This window comes from Rhizopus microsporus, assembly GCF_002708625.1.
Source record: "Rhizopus microsporus ATCC 52813 unplaced genomic scaffold scaffold_4, whole genome shotgun sequence".
In the NCBI taxonomy this organism is placed as follows: Eukaryota; Fungi; Mucoromycota; class Mucoromycetes; order Mucorales; family Rhizopodaceae; genus Rhizopus; species Rhizopus microsporus.
The window spans coordinates 1220540-1236661 of record NW_019671919.1 but is presented as its reverse complement, the minus strand read 5'-3'; the positions used below and the strand labels follow the sequence as shown (position 1 = coordinate 1236661).

At 37.9% G+C, this 16122-nt stretch overlaps 3 protein-coding genes across 3 annotated transcripts; all 3 read right to left on the bottom strand.

Moving 5' to 3' along the window:
- Positions 1-20: 20 nt before the first annotated feature.
- RHIMIDRAFT_276698 (Rho GTPase activation protein) lies at positions 21-2225 on the bottom strand. The gene is made up of 7 exons (XM_023612642.1): positions 1792-2225; positions 1639-1723; positions 1221-1583; positions 942-1167; positions 694-879; positions 409-639; positions 21-358 (listed from the first exon to the last, which is right to left on the bottom strand). The coding sequence occupies exons 1-7, from the start codon at positions 2144-2146 to the stop codon at positions 128-130; spliced, it is 1677 nt and encodes a 558-aa protein (XP_023468638.1). The 5' UTR covers positions 2147-2225; the 3' UTR covers positions 21-127.
- Positions 2215-5369, bottom strand: RHIMIDRAFT_107961 (uncharacterized protein). The gene is made up of 8 exons (XM_023605199.1): positions 5028-5369; positions 4916-4978; positions 4713-4859; positions 3356-4655; positions 3021-3310; positions 2687-2970; positions 2532-2640; positions 2215-2486 (listed from the first exon to the last, which is right to left on the bottom strand). The coding sequence occupies exons 1-8, from the start codon at positions 5274-5276 to the stop codon at positions 2310-2312; spliced, it is 2619 nt and encodes an 872-aa protein (XP_023468637.1). The 5' UTR covers positions 5277-5369; the 3' UTR covers positions 2215-2309.
- A 2811-nt stretch (positions 5370-8180) lies between these two features.
- On the bottom strand, positions 8181-10279 carry RHIMIDRAFT_287091 (putative white-collar-1a protein; the record flags this gene model as incomplete). Its single annotated transcript, XM_023613442.1, has 6 exons — positions 8181-8366; positions 8410-9449; positions 9501-9560; positions 9615-9735; positions 9807-10107; positions 10161-10279. 6 exons carry the CDS (start codon positions 10277-10279, stop codon positions 8181-8183), a joined length of 1827 nt encoding a protein of 608 aa, XP_023468636.1.
- Between the last annotated feature and the right edge of the window lie 5843 nt (positions 10280-16122).

The window sequence follows — 16122 nt, the reverse complement described above, 5'->3', positions numbered from 1 at the left end:
ATGAAGTGTTGTTAAAGTTGAAAAAAAAAAAAAGAAAAGAAAAGAGAATACATGCTTATATTCTTTTTTTGTTTGTTCAACGAGAAAAAAAAAGTTTTATTACATATGAAAACTCCACATTTGAGTGTTACATTGTGTTGACTCTGCCAATGATTTCGCCTTCTTGGTGTGCACAGGCTTCTCTGTCCACTTGTAATACAGATATCAATGTCTTTAAAAATGTTTGCTCATGTTTTGAGTTGGCAAAAATAGTAGGTAAATGGGTTGATGGGCATCTCAAGAAATTAGGTGCAAATACCATGGCTAAATTATATACGTTCATTAGGGTATGCTGAATAACTTCAGGCTCAGTAAAATCCTAAAGATAATGTTTAGTTATAAGATTAAATATATTTTAAGTATTTTTACCTGTAAGAAACTGATGATGTAAAGAACAATTCGTCTATTAAAATCTGGTAATGAATTAATGATATCGACTGCCTTTTCTCCATCGTTTGCATTTTCAATGCATTGCTGGTATAATCTTTCTGGTATTAAGGGCTCTGCTAAATCTCTTAACCAATATTTTAATAAAGAAGCAGGTACATTGGGGTCTTCAATGCCAGTTGAATCATAGTTCCCATTTTCAATTCGAACTCTCTAATGGAATATTTAAATAAGGAAACATCTCTCGCTTTTTTTTTGTTAACTTACCAGATCAGTGACCATGTCTGCATCACCAGGAACACGAAAAATACCTTCTGTTTTTTTCCCATTCAGCTCATGCACAGCATTCGTCAAGAACAGGATTATCCTGGGTATTTTCAAACCTTCTTTTTTTTCAAGGTTCATCACCGTCTCGAGGGGTTCTCCAAAAATAGATGGTTTAAAGGGCGCTTCCTATATGATATCATTAACAACTTGTTCCCCCTTTTTTCGTTTTGCATAATCATGATATCTACCATAGCTCTTTCAATCTCAGCAATAGATAACACCTTGCCTCTGGCACCTCTAGAGCAGATCCGTTCCAGCTTCACGGTGACATACTGACTATAGACATCCACCTGGTTTTCTTTAATTGAATGATGTTGTTTAACAAAGTCATAAAGATAAGATTCCAGATTTTTTGATGGAGGAAAAGTAATGCAGACGACACAAAGGATTTCCCAGCCCTTTCGGATACTTTCACTATGAAACGTTGTGTTAGTATCAGGAGTACAGACTTTTTCCCATGATCAAACCTTCTTGGATTTTTATTCAACTGTCTGCAGATCTGAACATAGATTTCATCCCGCATTTGTCCCTTGGAAATGCCACAGTCAAGCAAAGACTGAAAGTGTTCCATAGCATTATAATTGCGTGGCCTGGGTCGATCACTCATTAGAATCTGTATGATTCTGAAACACTTGAGTGCATCTTTACAGAGATTCTTGTTTGACAAAAGTAAAGGTTGTCTAATCGAATCCTTTGTCCACTGCAGCATTTCATTAATAGGTACCGTTCTCCTAAAGAGCCCTCTTTTGTGTGTGGCAAAGTATTTTTTAGCATATCCGTCGATAGCAAACTGGTTTATATCATTTTGTAATGTGCTAGGTAATGACCTTCTACAAATATATACATAAATAAATAAACAATGGCTCATTAGGGTTACACCCATACCTTGATTCGCCCGTCTGTGCCAGCAGATAGGTTGGATTAGTTTTATCAAATTCAGTCTGTCGGTACGTTGAAAGGGTTGTTTCTGCTATCAACACAAAATAAAAGTTATTTAACACATTCGTCCTATCTTTTTTTCTCTCTCTCTTTGTTTACTTTGATTATGTTTAGTGTTATTAGGAAGAAAAGTGGATAATGCTGAACTAAATGAGGCTCTTGACTTTTTAAAACGATCTGTTGTCTTGATTTCTGGTAAGAACGAACCGGTTGTTTTCCCACTACGATAACGACTGGGTGTACTCAGTTTTTTATAGAGTGAAAACACCTTGGAAGGAACTTGTTTTTCAATTGTGTTGTCATTTTCCAAAACAAGTCCATCACTCTCAGAGGCTGATCGTTGATGAAGCAGTCTAACATGTCTTGCATTTGTCTGTTCAAGGTCAAGTGAACGACTATGTCTCTTGGTAGCTTCTACTATTTCATGGGAACCAGCCCCAAAAGATAATGGCATCACTTTTTATAAAATAAAATAATTAAAGAAAGAAAGAAGAAAAGAAGAAAAAAGAAGGGCTTTTTATGGTTATTGTGTGATTCAATTTTTTTTATTTATATAAATATATTACATTCAGCGAACCAATCAGGTTCATTTTATAATTTTTCATGCATCCATGTCCTTAGGCTCGTCTTGGAAAGGAGTTGCGGTGATTTGAGTTCAATGATAAATGGAAAAGTGCTTGTGTATCCGGTTTTTGGCTGTGCGTCATGCAGACATGAATCACTGGCTTATCTCCTCCTCCATTATAATAAGCCAATCTGATGTTTTCTCCAGAAATGATTTGCACAAGTTCCCCCTGCATTAAGTTAGCCAACTGTGTCTTGTTGATAACAACACTTACCGTTTCTACATGTCGAACTTCAATAAAGCATGGGTCAATAGCCAATATATAAGGATGTTCATACACAATATGAGTTGGTGTTCCTTCCCATTCACATAGTACAGGTGGTCTATAAATACTGGTAAATACGTTTCCAATGACAATGTCCAACTTACTTTCCAGGTCCTCTTTGGACAAGTGATCCATTTCGATTGTTGACATAGAATGCAAACTTGTCATAACATAACAAGAATTTGTCATTAATCCTATACATCGCAAGTGGCTTCAATGGTTCAGGATGTCGAGTAACAAAGTTAAATTGAGGATCTTCTGAATCAGGGATATCTCTTCCAACAGTCAAGTTTTCAGGATCAATGATTTCAAATCCTCTTTCACAGACAATGTTCAATTTAGCCTTCAAGAAATGAATGTTGCTAGCTTCAGCACCAATATAAAAGTCCTATATTTGGGGCTCAGTTTACTGTTGCATCATACATTATTATTCTTTACCTTGTACTTTTTGAACCATCTCAAATACTCTGGCTTATTGCTAAACAGAGATGTACGTGGCGTTAAGAGCTTTTCATTTCTAGGATCTCTTAAGTCACAGAATGGTTCTAGTGCTGTAAACACGCTACTCGTCTTCTTTTTCTTTTTATATACAAGCATGTCACGACCATTACAGTAACCCAGCTGAAAGAAATTGACGTGCTGTCCAATTTCCATTTCGATACGATCAATTGCCTTTGTATTATTTTTTGAATCCAGAGCATCCACAGGGTAAGCCCTAAGTGCCTTTTCTATATGATATGGTCAGTACTATGTTTAATATCTTGATTTCTTACCTGTCAAAACGATCAGGATATGGTGCTTCTCCATAATACCCAGCTGTATAACACTTTCACATTGAATGATACGACGCACAGAGTTATCTTGACCTTCTGTCTTGAAAAAGACGCCATTATCCGTACCAATAGCAATCTTTCGTTCATCATTTGCAGTAACAAAGGGTACAGAGCAATTGATGCGTGTTGTCGTGCCTGTAGGTGGACCTGATGTAGCGTGTCGGAAGTTGGTATCATCCAACGGTCTCAGTTCAAAGACATCCATATCCCCATGACGTTTCTTGAGCGACATTTTGGCATCTTCAATTGCCTTAACCCACACTTGTTTTTCTTCTGTTGATGAGCAATAGAACGGGTATACAGACCCACCACGAGAACCTAAATGATGAAGCACGAGCATGATACCCGCACCAGCAGCTGAGCCTGCACCATTGCTCGAGTATCTAGTACCTGTGCTCCCATCAAAGCTTTGAAATGCAGAGGATGTCTTTGATGGGCTCTTGTAATTAGCATTATTTTGAACAACAAGCATGTGTAAAGGAATAGGCTTTCTCCACACATGATATTCATCTCCCGCACTTGTCTTGCGCTGTTTGGTCAACAGGACCATGTGGTCAAATACGAAAACGTATATATCTGTCTTATCGGCTACGTCCATGGCACCACTTCGACGCTTCAGGACGCCTTGATGGTACAGACGTCGATTAGGATCACTAAGCTGCAAGTCATACAGTTCGCCTTGTCTAAAGGTAATCGCATCACGAATGTGTAGGATGGCTAATTGGCGCCTGGTGTGTACGGCATTATTATCGGCCTTGGCAGCAATAGATCGAATCATGTCCAGACAACGAGTCAAATAAGCGTGATCAGGGTGATCCTCGGGCGTCTTTTTCAAGAGAGCCTCAATCAAGAGAGGATAACGCTGCATACGTGTGACAGGACTTAGCAGATAATGCCAAATGGGCAGTCGATTCGTTCGCTCGTGTTTGGCAATATCCTTGACAAACTTTTCAAACTCTGGGTTATTCTTCATTTCCGTTTCTGCAATGTACTTGGCAAGTCCTGCGTGGGGACTATATGTCACAAAGGGTTTTTCAAAAAATGCCATGTGTTGAACCATGATATCACCAATCATTGGAACACATTTTCCTTCGTACTGACGAGCGAGTGCTAAAAAGTCCTTAAACATGGCTGTACTAATCTCCAAGAGTTCTTCATAATTGTTGAATACGATTTGAATAAAGTCCTTGAGACGGCTAGGCTCAACCGCACCCGACTGTTCTAGTCCCTTGACAATGACCTATACATGTTTTTGTTGTATTAGTAATCAATCAATAAAGAAAAGATATAAACATGCCTCGTGAAGAATTGTCAAATCTGCTAAAAACTTTTCTTCGGAATAGATGATTTCATTAAGTACTTCCTGTCGACCAATCTCTTTTTTATCTAATGACATCAGTAATTCTTTATCAACACGAGAAGCCCATGCGTCATGAGAGACAAGCTATATATATAATTTAGGTTTTAATGTTATTATTTATTGTTCCATATATACGTTACCCAACCACCTTCAGGAGTTGCAGTTGATTTGGTTGATGCTGTACGAGATACGCTCACTTCATCCTAAGACAGCAAAGTTAGAAAGACATACAAAAAAAAAGGGAGTTTTTACCTTGTATTCTGCAATAAGATCTTGATCACTCTTGTTATTGGGACATCGAGGAGAATAACATCCACCTGTTTCTGGTCTACAAGAATAAGAGTAACAAGGTGTCAAAGCAGTAAAGACGCCTGTGGGTATTTCGCCATCCATTGCATTTTCTTCAATAAAATAAGTGTCTTCAGAGTTATACATCATACGAGTAATGAGTGACTTTTGCGAATACTGTGTTGGAGAAAACAGAGGTGGCTGACTGACCATGAGCGCACTAGCAATCTTGACACAGTATTCATCAGGAACTTGTTCCTTTAGTAAACCTCGAATGATAGCCTACAAAACATATTTAGAGTCTAAAGCTTTAAAAGAAATAAAAACTTACAACAGCCTCTGAACCAGTGAATGATTCATTATATTCACCTGCGCACCATAACTCTCTGACATGTTCCAGGCCTTTGACATGTCGAATGAAGGCATCCGATAGCACAGAGAACAATGCATAATTAGGTTCAATAACCTCTTCCTGTTCGACTACGGGCGGTGCCGTCGCTTGCTTGGGTTCATCAGCTGGTGTTGGTTCAGGCGCAATCTCGATTGGCTCTTGCGCAGCTATTGTAGGTTCAGTATGAGGGGGTGGGACAGGAACGTGCGAGTGAGGAGGCTCGTGAGGGACTGGCTTAGAAAAGTATTCTTGTTCTTCATCACTACTTGAGTCAGGTGACACAGGTATAAACGGCATCTCGTCTCCATTCTGCATATCTGTTTCAGAAAGGTAGTCGAATCTGGGACGTTCGATCGTCATGATCATGTTGGATCGAAGTGAAGAATGCGTACGACGATGTTGCTTTTGTGATGGAGCAGTATCATATGAAGAAGGTGTAGATAACATGGTGGATGAGTCTGACGTGTGTTGACTGAAAGTAGGTCTATAGGAATTATTGATGTATTCCTGCGAACGATCAGGGTATCCCACAGGTGGATAACTGGTAGCTGGTAACTGCATATGAGTAGAGGAAGGAGAACTGGCGATAGGCGGTGAGGCTGTCCTGTTGTCTTGGCTGGGGGTTCTTTGGTGACTAAATGGTTGTTGATGATACTCCGGAGGAGGGTATATATTTTTATCTACTTGTGGATATCTTTCGGGTGCCACAGGCATGGAAATGGGTACTTGCTGTTGAGGAGTTGGAAAAATAGGTGGTGTAGGACTATCGATGTAGGATGAGTAACTACCACTATTTGCCATAGAAGACACTCTCTGAGGTACAGGTGTAGCAGGTAATGGTCGATTGCCTGCACCAGTTTGACTAGGCGGGTAGTAACCAGCATAGTCATTTCTAGGAGGATAAACACCATTATTTTCTGACGGATAATAATACTTGTTGGATCCCGTAGGCTCAGTTGACTGATAGCCATCATAACGAGGAGGAACAGGAGGAGGATAGTTCGTATTACTGCTATTTTCCATATAATATCTATTATCATTATAATAGTTGTTCTACGTGCAAAAGTTATAAAAAAAAAGTTCTACTAAAAATATATATATACTATTTACATTGTGGTTGCTGTACTCGGGACCATAATGACTCGAACCATGATGAGACGGAGCCATAGTGTGTGAGTTAGAACCCACTAAAGAGTTTAGCATTTCGTCCATTTCATCATTAACGTTTCCTGATTCATAATATCCATACTTTTGTGGTGGATAGTTTGACATTAGATGAATTAGAGAAAAGGGGACAAAATGAACAAGTTAAATATAGTAACAGGAGAGAGAAAGAGGGCAATTTTAAAGTAAGCCCTTTTTTTTTTTTCAGATGCTGCACTTAAAGTTTATAAACAAAAATAAATGAGACAAGTGAAAAAAAGATAGATAATAGTCTCTACAATAAGAAAAATAAGAAAAAGGAATCAATTAGAGTAAGCTAGTAATAATCTCGCAGTAAGCGAGGCACTGCAGTTTTAGTCAAAAGTACAAACAGAGCCCTCCTTTTCATTACATTTCGTACTATCAAGTTATCTCAACCTTTACTCATCAATTGTTACACTCTCATCAAGAAAAAATTGCCCAAGTAAATGAGCCTATGGTTGTTCCAGGACACGGCAGTCATCAGTAGCTTCTGTGTTTTTCATCACAGTCAACTTGATACTTATAACATCAAGAATTTGATCTGAAAAACATAGCCTGCAACCATTTATACTATCTAGATTGTGTTTTTCATGTCGGAGCGATGAACTTGAAAAGTTCTAAAAAGTACAAAATCCTACTCCTTCTTAAGGATGTCTGATGTGTTTGATATGAATCATTATAATACTCTATATATTATAGTAGACCATACATTCTACTTTCTTCTATTGCATCTGATAAGAATGACTTATAATATGCTGATAACGATAGTAGCTACTAGTATAAAATTGATAAATAATCACATTGACAACATTCAGTCATGCTGACAACATATAATCTCCCATATAAACAATCACTCAAACCTAATTTAATAATATTCAGCTCTTTTTAATAAAAAATCTATACCAAAAAAGAGAACAAGAAAGCATTGAGATGCTATAGGCTTTAATTTTTTTTAAAAAAAAATAAATAAAAAAGGTAGTTCAAATGCCTTAATGAATGATGTGTCTTGGGTGCTGTCTAAAACCGTTGAACTTATCAAACACAATGGTGGTGATATGCGACGCTGAATAAGGCTTGCAATCAAAGTTGTACTTCCAACGTAACTCAATTTGAGAGTTGAGACACAGGATGTAGTAGTTTTAAGCGTAAAGGATTCGTTAGTCTCAAGTATTGTTACTGTGTTTGCGAGCGTTTATCCAGCATCATTTAAGGTTGTCATTCCTTTGATTTTTCAAGCCGCCCTTGTAAAATACACTAGATACTCATAAAAGTAGCTTATTTATACACAATACATACCACATGCACTCTTTCTATTCTTTTTGTCAGTGATCATGCTATCTACAACATCAGACGGTGATGTTGGACACTGAATCGAATATATGGCGATTGATCGACGGTGAAATGATGACAGTATGAATGAGTTTGATCATGTACTCACCCCTTCTCTTTAGCTGCTTAAATGATATAAAAAACTTTTATTGAAGATATAAAATATGCAAACGATCTTTAAAAAACAATACACACACATACACGTCTTGCATTTACTGCTGAGAGTTAACAGTATCTGACTTTTGTGCAGCCAAAGCTTTTGCATAACGAAGGCCACACGCATTACATAATTCTTTTGGACCATTAGGACCCTTTCTCCATTCGGGAGAATCAGTGCTTTGACACTGAGCACACATCTTGGGAATATCACTTGAATCAGCTGTCCGCTTTTTCCTTTGCTGTATATCTTATAAGTATATAGTCTACTTTTTTTTTTTGTACCTTTTTAGTCTTGGGATTGATATAACTCTCAAGCTGCTCCTTCAATTTTCGATTTGCTAATTGAAGCTGATGTAGTTCATATTGCCATGAGGTACCTCTGACCGTCTCTAATTCCGCAAAAAGATTCTCATCATTGTCTTCGCCGTGGACATCAGGAGAGACTGACTCTAGAACAGGGCATCCATCAATAGATGCAGATTCCTTGGCTCTGATTTGTGCAAGAACAAAGGAAGGACGACCAACACCTGGAGAGGTATCTCCTGGATAAAATGTGGAGAAAATAGGAATATATTCTCCCTTCTTGTTTTGCATGGTATGATGTAAATTAACGATATGTCCATCCTTTACCAGCTCCAAGGCACGAGTGATATCACGGACATTGTTATCACCAACGTATTGATATAGTGTAGCACCCTTTAAGTCATCAGCAGCAAAACCAACGACTTCTTCACTCGTAGATGTTACATGCAAGAAGAGTCCGCTCAAACTTGCCTTTGCCCAAAATTCAGAACCAGTCGCAACGTTAGGAGCATGAACCATTTCTTTACGAAGCATCTGGTACATTGGTCTCTCACGGCCAGCCAAAATAAGACATTTGCGACCTTTGCTTTGATCAATATGAATCTTGCCTTGGCATTCTATCCACATGTATCCAGAGTACTTTCGACGGACACGGTAGATGAGACTGACAACTTTATCGGGATTACCAGCGGCCTCTTTCACTTCACGCATCACAGGTACAATATCGGAAGGATGGCAGATAGATGACAGAGGATGCCCAACAAGTTCTTCAGGGTCATGTTCTAACAAATGGGAAGTAGAACGAGAACAGTAAAGGAAAAAGCCCTTGAGAGATAAGACATGGATAAAGTCCTCAGATTGATCCAAAAGGAGCTTATTCCACTGTTGCTGTAATTGCTGTTCATTTTCGCCACTACAGTTGACAAGTTCCAATATTTCAGGAGAGGCCAAGGTCCCTGAGGCAGGAGCAATGGTTGGCAGTTCTCGGAAATAGTCGTCCACTGGCTCCGAACTGAAGCCTATAAACACAAGAGTGAGTCTTTGATACTAAGGTTACACAGATACTTTACTGCTTCCAGGAATATAAGGAGGAATGTTCATTTGCTGATAGTTGACCATATAAGTGCCGTCTATGGTTACAACATATCTTAACATAAATATCTTTCTACAACTTTAGTTCTCACTTTTCATTTTTTCTAGGATAGCATTTGGTTGTTCTACAAGGTCAACTTGTAACCCAACAAAGAAGCACACTTGATTATTATCGTCCGTGATGGGAATAACTGTAACCAAATTGACAAAGGGCTATCACAAGCATACATACATGGATTAGTTCACAGACTTCCCTCTCTTTCTCCCTTTGACACTCTTTTTACCTGTCCTCCTTTTCTATAGTTGATAATACTTGCTTGGTGTTCCTTGTTTTGCAACATTTGTGCTTTCAAGTGGTAAACAGCTTGATTATCAGTATACGTCCTGCGCGACCCACATGTTACTTGACCATCAGGAGCTTGTAAGAAACGACAATTTCGTCCGACAATTTCATTTTCATGATAACCTGTCAAGTGTTCAAATGTGGGTGAACAATATACGATGGGACAATCAAACTGACGAGCATCCGTGACCAAAAAGGAGCAGGACATATCAATAGGACCCAGATTGATTTGTGGATTCGGTCTGTTAAAGCATTATATATATGCTGACATTGTATGGTATTTTACTAAATATACCTATTGACAAGTCGAGATAAAATGCCTACCATGTCAAATCCAGAACTTGAGTAAACACCAGTTAATGGAGCATCCGATGTCTGCTGGACTTGGGCTGGTTGTAGATCAACAATAGGCATATCCTGTGCTAAGTGCTGCGATGGATCATTGGCTGGTTGAAGTTCAGATAGATTAAATGTCTCTTGAATAGTCGTTAATTTTTGTGCGCCGTTCCCTGGGGCATCCTCGCATTCGTGTTGCTGAAATTGTGACATTTGAATAACAAACAAAAAAAAAAAAAAAGGAAAAGAAAATACATCTCTTTTTTATAGTATATGAACCTTCAGACTCAACTCTGACTCAAAAAAATACCTGTCGGAACTCAAAAATCTTTGGCAGATTTCCTTTTTGAAAAAGTATTTTTTTAGTCTGTCAGCTAAAAATAAAAATGCCTTAAAAATTACTGTAATAAAATAATCTACAAAGACTCATCTGTAACCCATAACATTTAGAAGACGGCTTATCCAATAAGATAATGTCTCTTATGCCAAGATCCGGCTTATTTTCTTAATATAGTAATTAATAAAATCAAGGCACCAAGGCTTCAAAAAGCTATACAAAAGAAAGGTACACTTTTTACTCTTTGTTCAACATCAATCTCTTTGAAACTACTGTAAGCCCTATCCTTATGCTATGTTTTCTCTTTTTAGTATTTCTACTAGAAAATCAAGGAATATCAGAATACATTGAATATTTTTTTAACAAATCCTCATTTTGGCAGTGAAACGACTGTAATATCTGGAACACGGCAAAAATGGTATGGCATCTTGTCTTGAATGACCGAAATTGCTTTGAAGAAATCACCTATCAAAAACAGCACAAGGCTTACAAGAGGGCTCTTAATGCAGTGGATATTCACTCCTTCGAAGTTACTCACGTCAATCGTGGCAGTGTGTTAACTTGATTAATGACAACATGGTTTCTGATAACCAGTAAAGACAGCTGGTTCGTTGGAGCAAAGATCGTACGGTATGCTTCTATCTTAATAGCTCGCCTAAGCAAGCTAAGTGCGTAATCGCTGGCATTTTCTCCACCTCTGGTGACTACTTCTTTCCTCGTGCTGCATGGAGCCTTTTTAAGAGCTAAAGGTTCTGGTATTTTCTTTTGTGGATTGTCGAGAATATACGCTCAGAAGAACAAATCAAGAAGCCTCAGTTAACGTCTGTTGTATGGACTGGAATCATTGCTTCGTCAACAGAATTTCAGGCTTTAAGAACTGAAAATAAGAACAACGCCGAGAATTACAAGAAGCAGATTAACAGCACGATTCAGCAGTTCATGGTTGACTTCTTTCAGCAAGGTTTGGACGTTAGTTGACAGATGGTTACAGGAACGTCTGGTAGTGATCCTACAAGCGAAGATACACAGGCGAATGCTTCTCCAACAAATAGTAGTAGCATAGTTTCTTCTTACAGGCTTTCTCAGTCAATCATAGCAGCCTTAGATGCTTGGAGGGCAGAAATTTAAAAATGCCCTTATTTTATATGAAATACAGTAGACTCTTGATTACGGAATATTCGTGATATTGGAATACCATTTTCGAAGGATTTCACAGCCACCGCTTTAAATTTCCTGCGATATTCATCTCAATTGTCAATGTATAAGCTTTATTACAGAATATCCTTGATTATAGAATTTCATTTGTGATCCTGATAGGTATTCCGTCATTAAGAGCCCACTGTAAATGTAGTAATTGAAGAGACATAAGCGAAAAGTATTTCTAGTATAGAGCTACTCAGTTAGCTTTATGGAGACTGTTGTATGTTGCTGTTACTTTTTTATTAAGTTACCAAGGGAGAACACAGTAGAGCACTTTCGTACGTTATAATTTTGAAAACTTGTACGCAGCCGTGGAAAGACTTTGATAGTTTGTTAGCCTTCTTCTTCACTTCTTCTGGCTCGTCGATATCTTTCACCTCCACTCTTGATTCAGTCATCAACGATTTGAATTTTTCGAGGCAAACCTCGCGCCCCACGTAATTCTGGACAACGTCATTGTCCCGCCAGTACTGAAGCACATGCTTCAGCACTGCTGCAGCCTCAAAGCTACTATCTTCGACTTCTTTTTTTTATGATTTTCTTCTCATCAACCCAGTAAACTTCCTCCACATCAACAATGTTTTAATGTATATGCCATCTGTACGTCATCCTTTCGTTTATTCTTCCGGTGCCTATAAACAATTAGCTTGCATTGCTGCTACTACGCATATATATTTTCTTACCGGACACCGAAAGAACTCTACCCTCTACAACCTTCTTCAACAATCAAAGTATCAAGTCACTACTAAAAGAGACACGCAAATAAACTTGTTCAGCTTATTAGGCACTGAACTTTGCCCTAATGACACTATTGTTGTAAACATCACAGACTTACGCTTCTTGTTACAGTAACATTTTCCAAACTTGTTTTTAAACATTTTAAACTATAAAGAAAAAAGGAAAACGTTAACTCAACATATTTATACACGTATTTCTATTTCCTTTTTTGTATGAAACTGTAGATCAGTTTTACTAAAGTGCTGATATGATCAATCACAAAGTGATTTTGGATTTTTAAATTCTGCAATGTTTTTTGGTTTTTTAAAGTAGTAGATAAAGGAAAGAAAGAAATAATACATATGTATATATATAAAGTAGTATGTAAAAGAGTATTTCTGGGAAAGATTAATCAAGCAAGAAGAACAGAAGAGCTCGATGGACTTGTCCTTGATTGAAGCGATTTTTTTGATACATTATATGCATCATCATAACTACACTCCAAGTGATCTTGATTGTTCCCACTCATCCCCTCCCATAGTTTATTCTTATTCTCTTTGTCTGTTTTTACTCTTTTTCAAGAAGATAAAAAAAAGTTTCATTACTGTACTTTTTAATCTTACTATGTTCGATGTCGATCATAAAATAAATACATTCCTTTTTGGACTCGTTAAAAAAGATATACTGCGCGCTGTACCTGCCACAATTGCCGTGACTTATAATCCGATCTCAGATGTGGTTATAGGCTTTCTAGGTGCGCTTTATTCTCAAAATAACTACTGTATACAAAAGAGAGTGTCATCACGCTTGTAATCTGTACTACAATGCTGTGAGAGTGATGTATAAACATACAGCTTGTGCAACGCAAACAAAAACAGGTTTGTTACTGTTAGAAGTTATCGTTTACTCATCATCCATCCCTAACTCAAACCATCAACCAATTCTTCACTCTTGATCGACCTGCTAGATGATCCGGCACTTCTATTTCATTTGTGTACTGACTATCCTGGTGTTGTATTCAGCTTTAGTTGTTATTGTAAAAAGAATATTAAGTCGATGACTTGCGAATTAGATTCTTTATTAAGAAGAGCTGAATATTATTAAATTAAGTTTGTGTGAGAATTTACTTCGTTAGAGGATCTTTGGCCGCTATTTATATTATTGTCGTCACTGACATTATTTATACTTATATTGTTATTGATATACTAATAGCTGCTATAGCTACTATTATTATAAGTTATTCTTATCAGATGCAATAGAGGGATGTATAGTAGAATATATACTCCACTGTAAGATTATACTCGAGTTATCATAATGGTTATCTCATCAAACACGTCAGTATTGTATACCGATATCAGTCCCTGGCATTTGGATTGAATGTAATCCCGAGAGTGTTTTCAAAGCTAATGCGCTTTGCAATGGAGCCATCCGAGCCAAGGGTATGCGAGTGGTATATTGCCTGAATGATGTTTGTTTGTTAGCAAAATCGAAGGAAAAAATGAATACCAATGTGCAAGTGGCACTCAACCATTTGTCGCAACTAGGATTTATCATCAACTACAGGAAGAACAACTTGGAACCCAAGTAATCGCAAGATTTCCTCGGATTCACGTTCAACAGCCACAAGATGGAAATTCGTGTGCCACCAAAGAAGATTTCCAAACTAGTGACCCGAGTTCGTCAACTGAAAAGTGCGACAAGGAAACTCTTGTGCAGATGGATAGCGAGCTTATTGGGGAAGATTACAGCTATGATGCCGGCAATGAGTGAAGCGCTACCCAGAGTACGACTTCTACAGAGAGATCTGGCCTGAGCATCGAAGATTCAAGGATACAACTGAGAGAAGAACTGTGAGATATCGACACAAGCATGAAATGAGTTGAACTGGTGGATAGAGAAGGCAACATTAAAGAACGGTCTGTCTATACGGCCAACACAGAGCGACAAGGAGCCGAAAGTGGAGATATATGTGAACACCTCAGACACAGGCTGGGCAGTAGCATCAAACTAAATACGAACAAACGGATTCTGGTCCCAGGAAGAAAGAAAAACTTCAATCAACGTAAGGGAACTGAAGACAGTTCTTTTTGCGATTCAAATGTACGCAGGAAGAAACCAAGGCGAGCTATTTCATATTTACACCGACAACGTGATCGCTCTAAAGCATGCAAAGAAGCCGGGTGGGACAGCATCAGCCTTACTACAACCATTGACGTTAGAGATACAGCAGCGTATAACAGAGCATCATCTTCAGGCAAGGTACTTTCACGTACCAGGAGTGCAAAACATAGAAGCGGACAATTTAAGTATACGACAGAAGCCTCTTTACGAATGGACTCTGTCGAGACGCTTTTTCAAAATGCTTCAACAGAGATGGAAGATGGACCTGGATGCCTTTGCGTCAAGGGAAAACACCCGCCTATCATGTTACTGGAGACGAATGCCCGATCCGTCTGCCTAGCTATCGACGCCTTCAAACAGAGGTGGCCTCAGAAAGGCCTCTACTTGCACCCTCCATGGAAGTTGATTCCACAGGTATTGAGAAAACCAGTGTTCATCAAGAAAGAAGGGCTAGTACTGGTTTTTCCGGTTTTTGCTAAATGTACACGCATTTTACATATACATATTCTGAATTTATTTTGTTTACTAAACGACACCGCAAATTGTTAACAATCCATACGATTGCTTATGGGGACTATAATTACGTGAAGAGTTGAAATCTTCACTATATATAAAAAAGAAGTGCTTTTTCCAAATATGGCAAGCCTCAGATTTCCATTGGAACTAATTCTTCTGTTCTCTTTGACTCTTTTCCATTTAAAACTCATAAAATTTACCAAATTAGCCTATTTCATGAATTGAGTTGACTGGTATTTGGTATTTCTGTTCTAGGTTTAATGCCGTTTTATATATTTACTGCTTTCAATTGTAATCCATAATAATCAATCGTTGTTGTAATCATTATAGAAATCATCAATTAGCTTCTTCTACTTCATAACATCCGCCGAGATGAGTCATTATTTATAAATAACAGAGCATTTGAAGAAGGAGAGCGCGCTGGCAGCCTTTCTGTATGAATATATAAAGTGCTTTATGCTTATGCGTCTCTTTCTTTCCTCTTTTCATTCATCAGCTACTAGCCATATATTCACTTTAATGATCTGTTGATGTCTGTGATATTTCCTAAATATGTGATTTATTTATCTTGCTTACCATTACTTCTTACAATGTGTGATCAATAGCATACAAAAGGTTTGTAGACATATTAAAGTTTAATGTTGCAGAAAGCAATTGATAAGGATGCAAATTAATATCTACAACTGCTAAAAAAGTAACTGTAATAGCCACTGATCTGCTGATGGCGTTAATACGCGTGCTTGAAGACAAGTTTGTTGATATTCTCCTTTCCTTATAGTGACCCTTTTATCTTGGATAAAGATATGTTACATAAAATAAAATCAACTATAATTATATGCTTAAACTTGGATGATGGAGAGTGGTGGCTTTGGGCTAAAAGCATATTTCTTGACTGTCTGATTAACTGAAGGAATTTCATTATTCAGAAAATGAAAAAAACGTGTCTTTAGCACTAAAATCTTTGGACTGGCGCACCCGCTTACTCGAATTGGAATCAGTCCGCTCTAATTGGTGCCAGAATTCATACAGG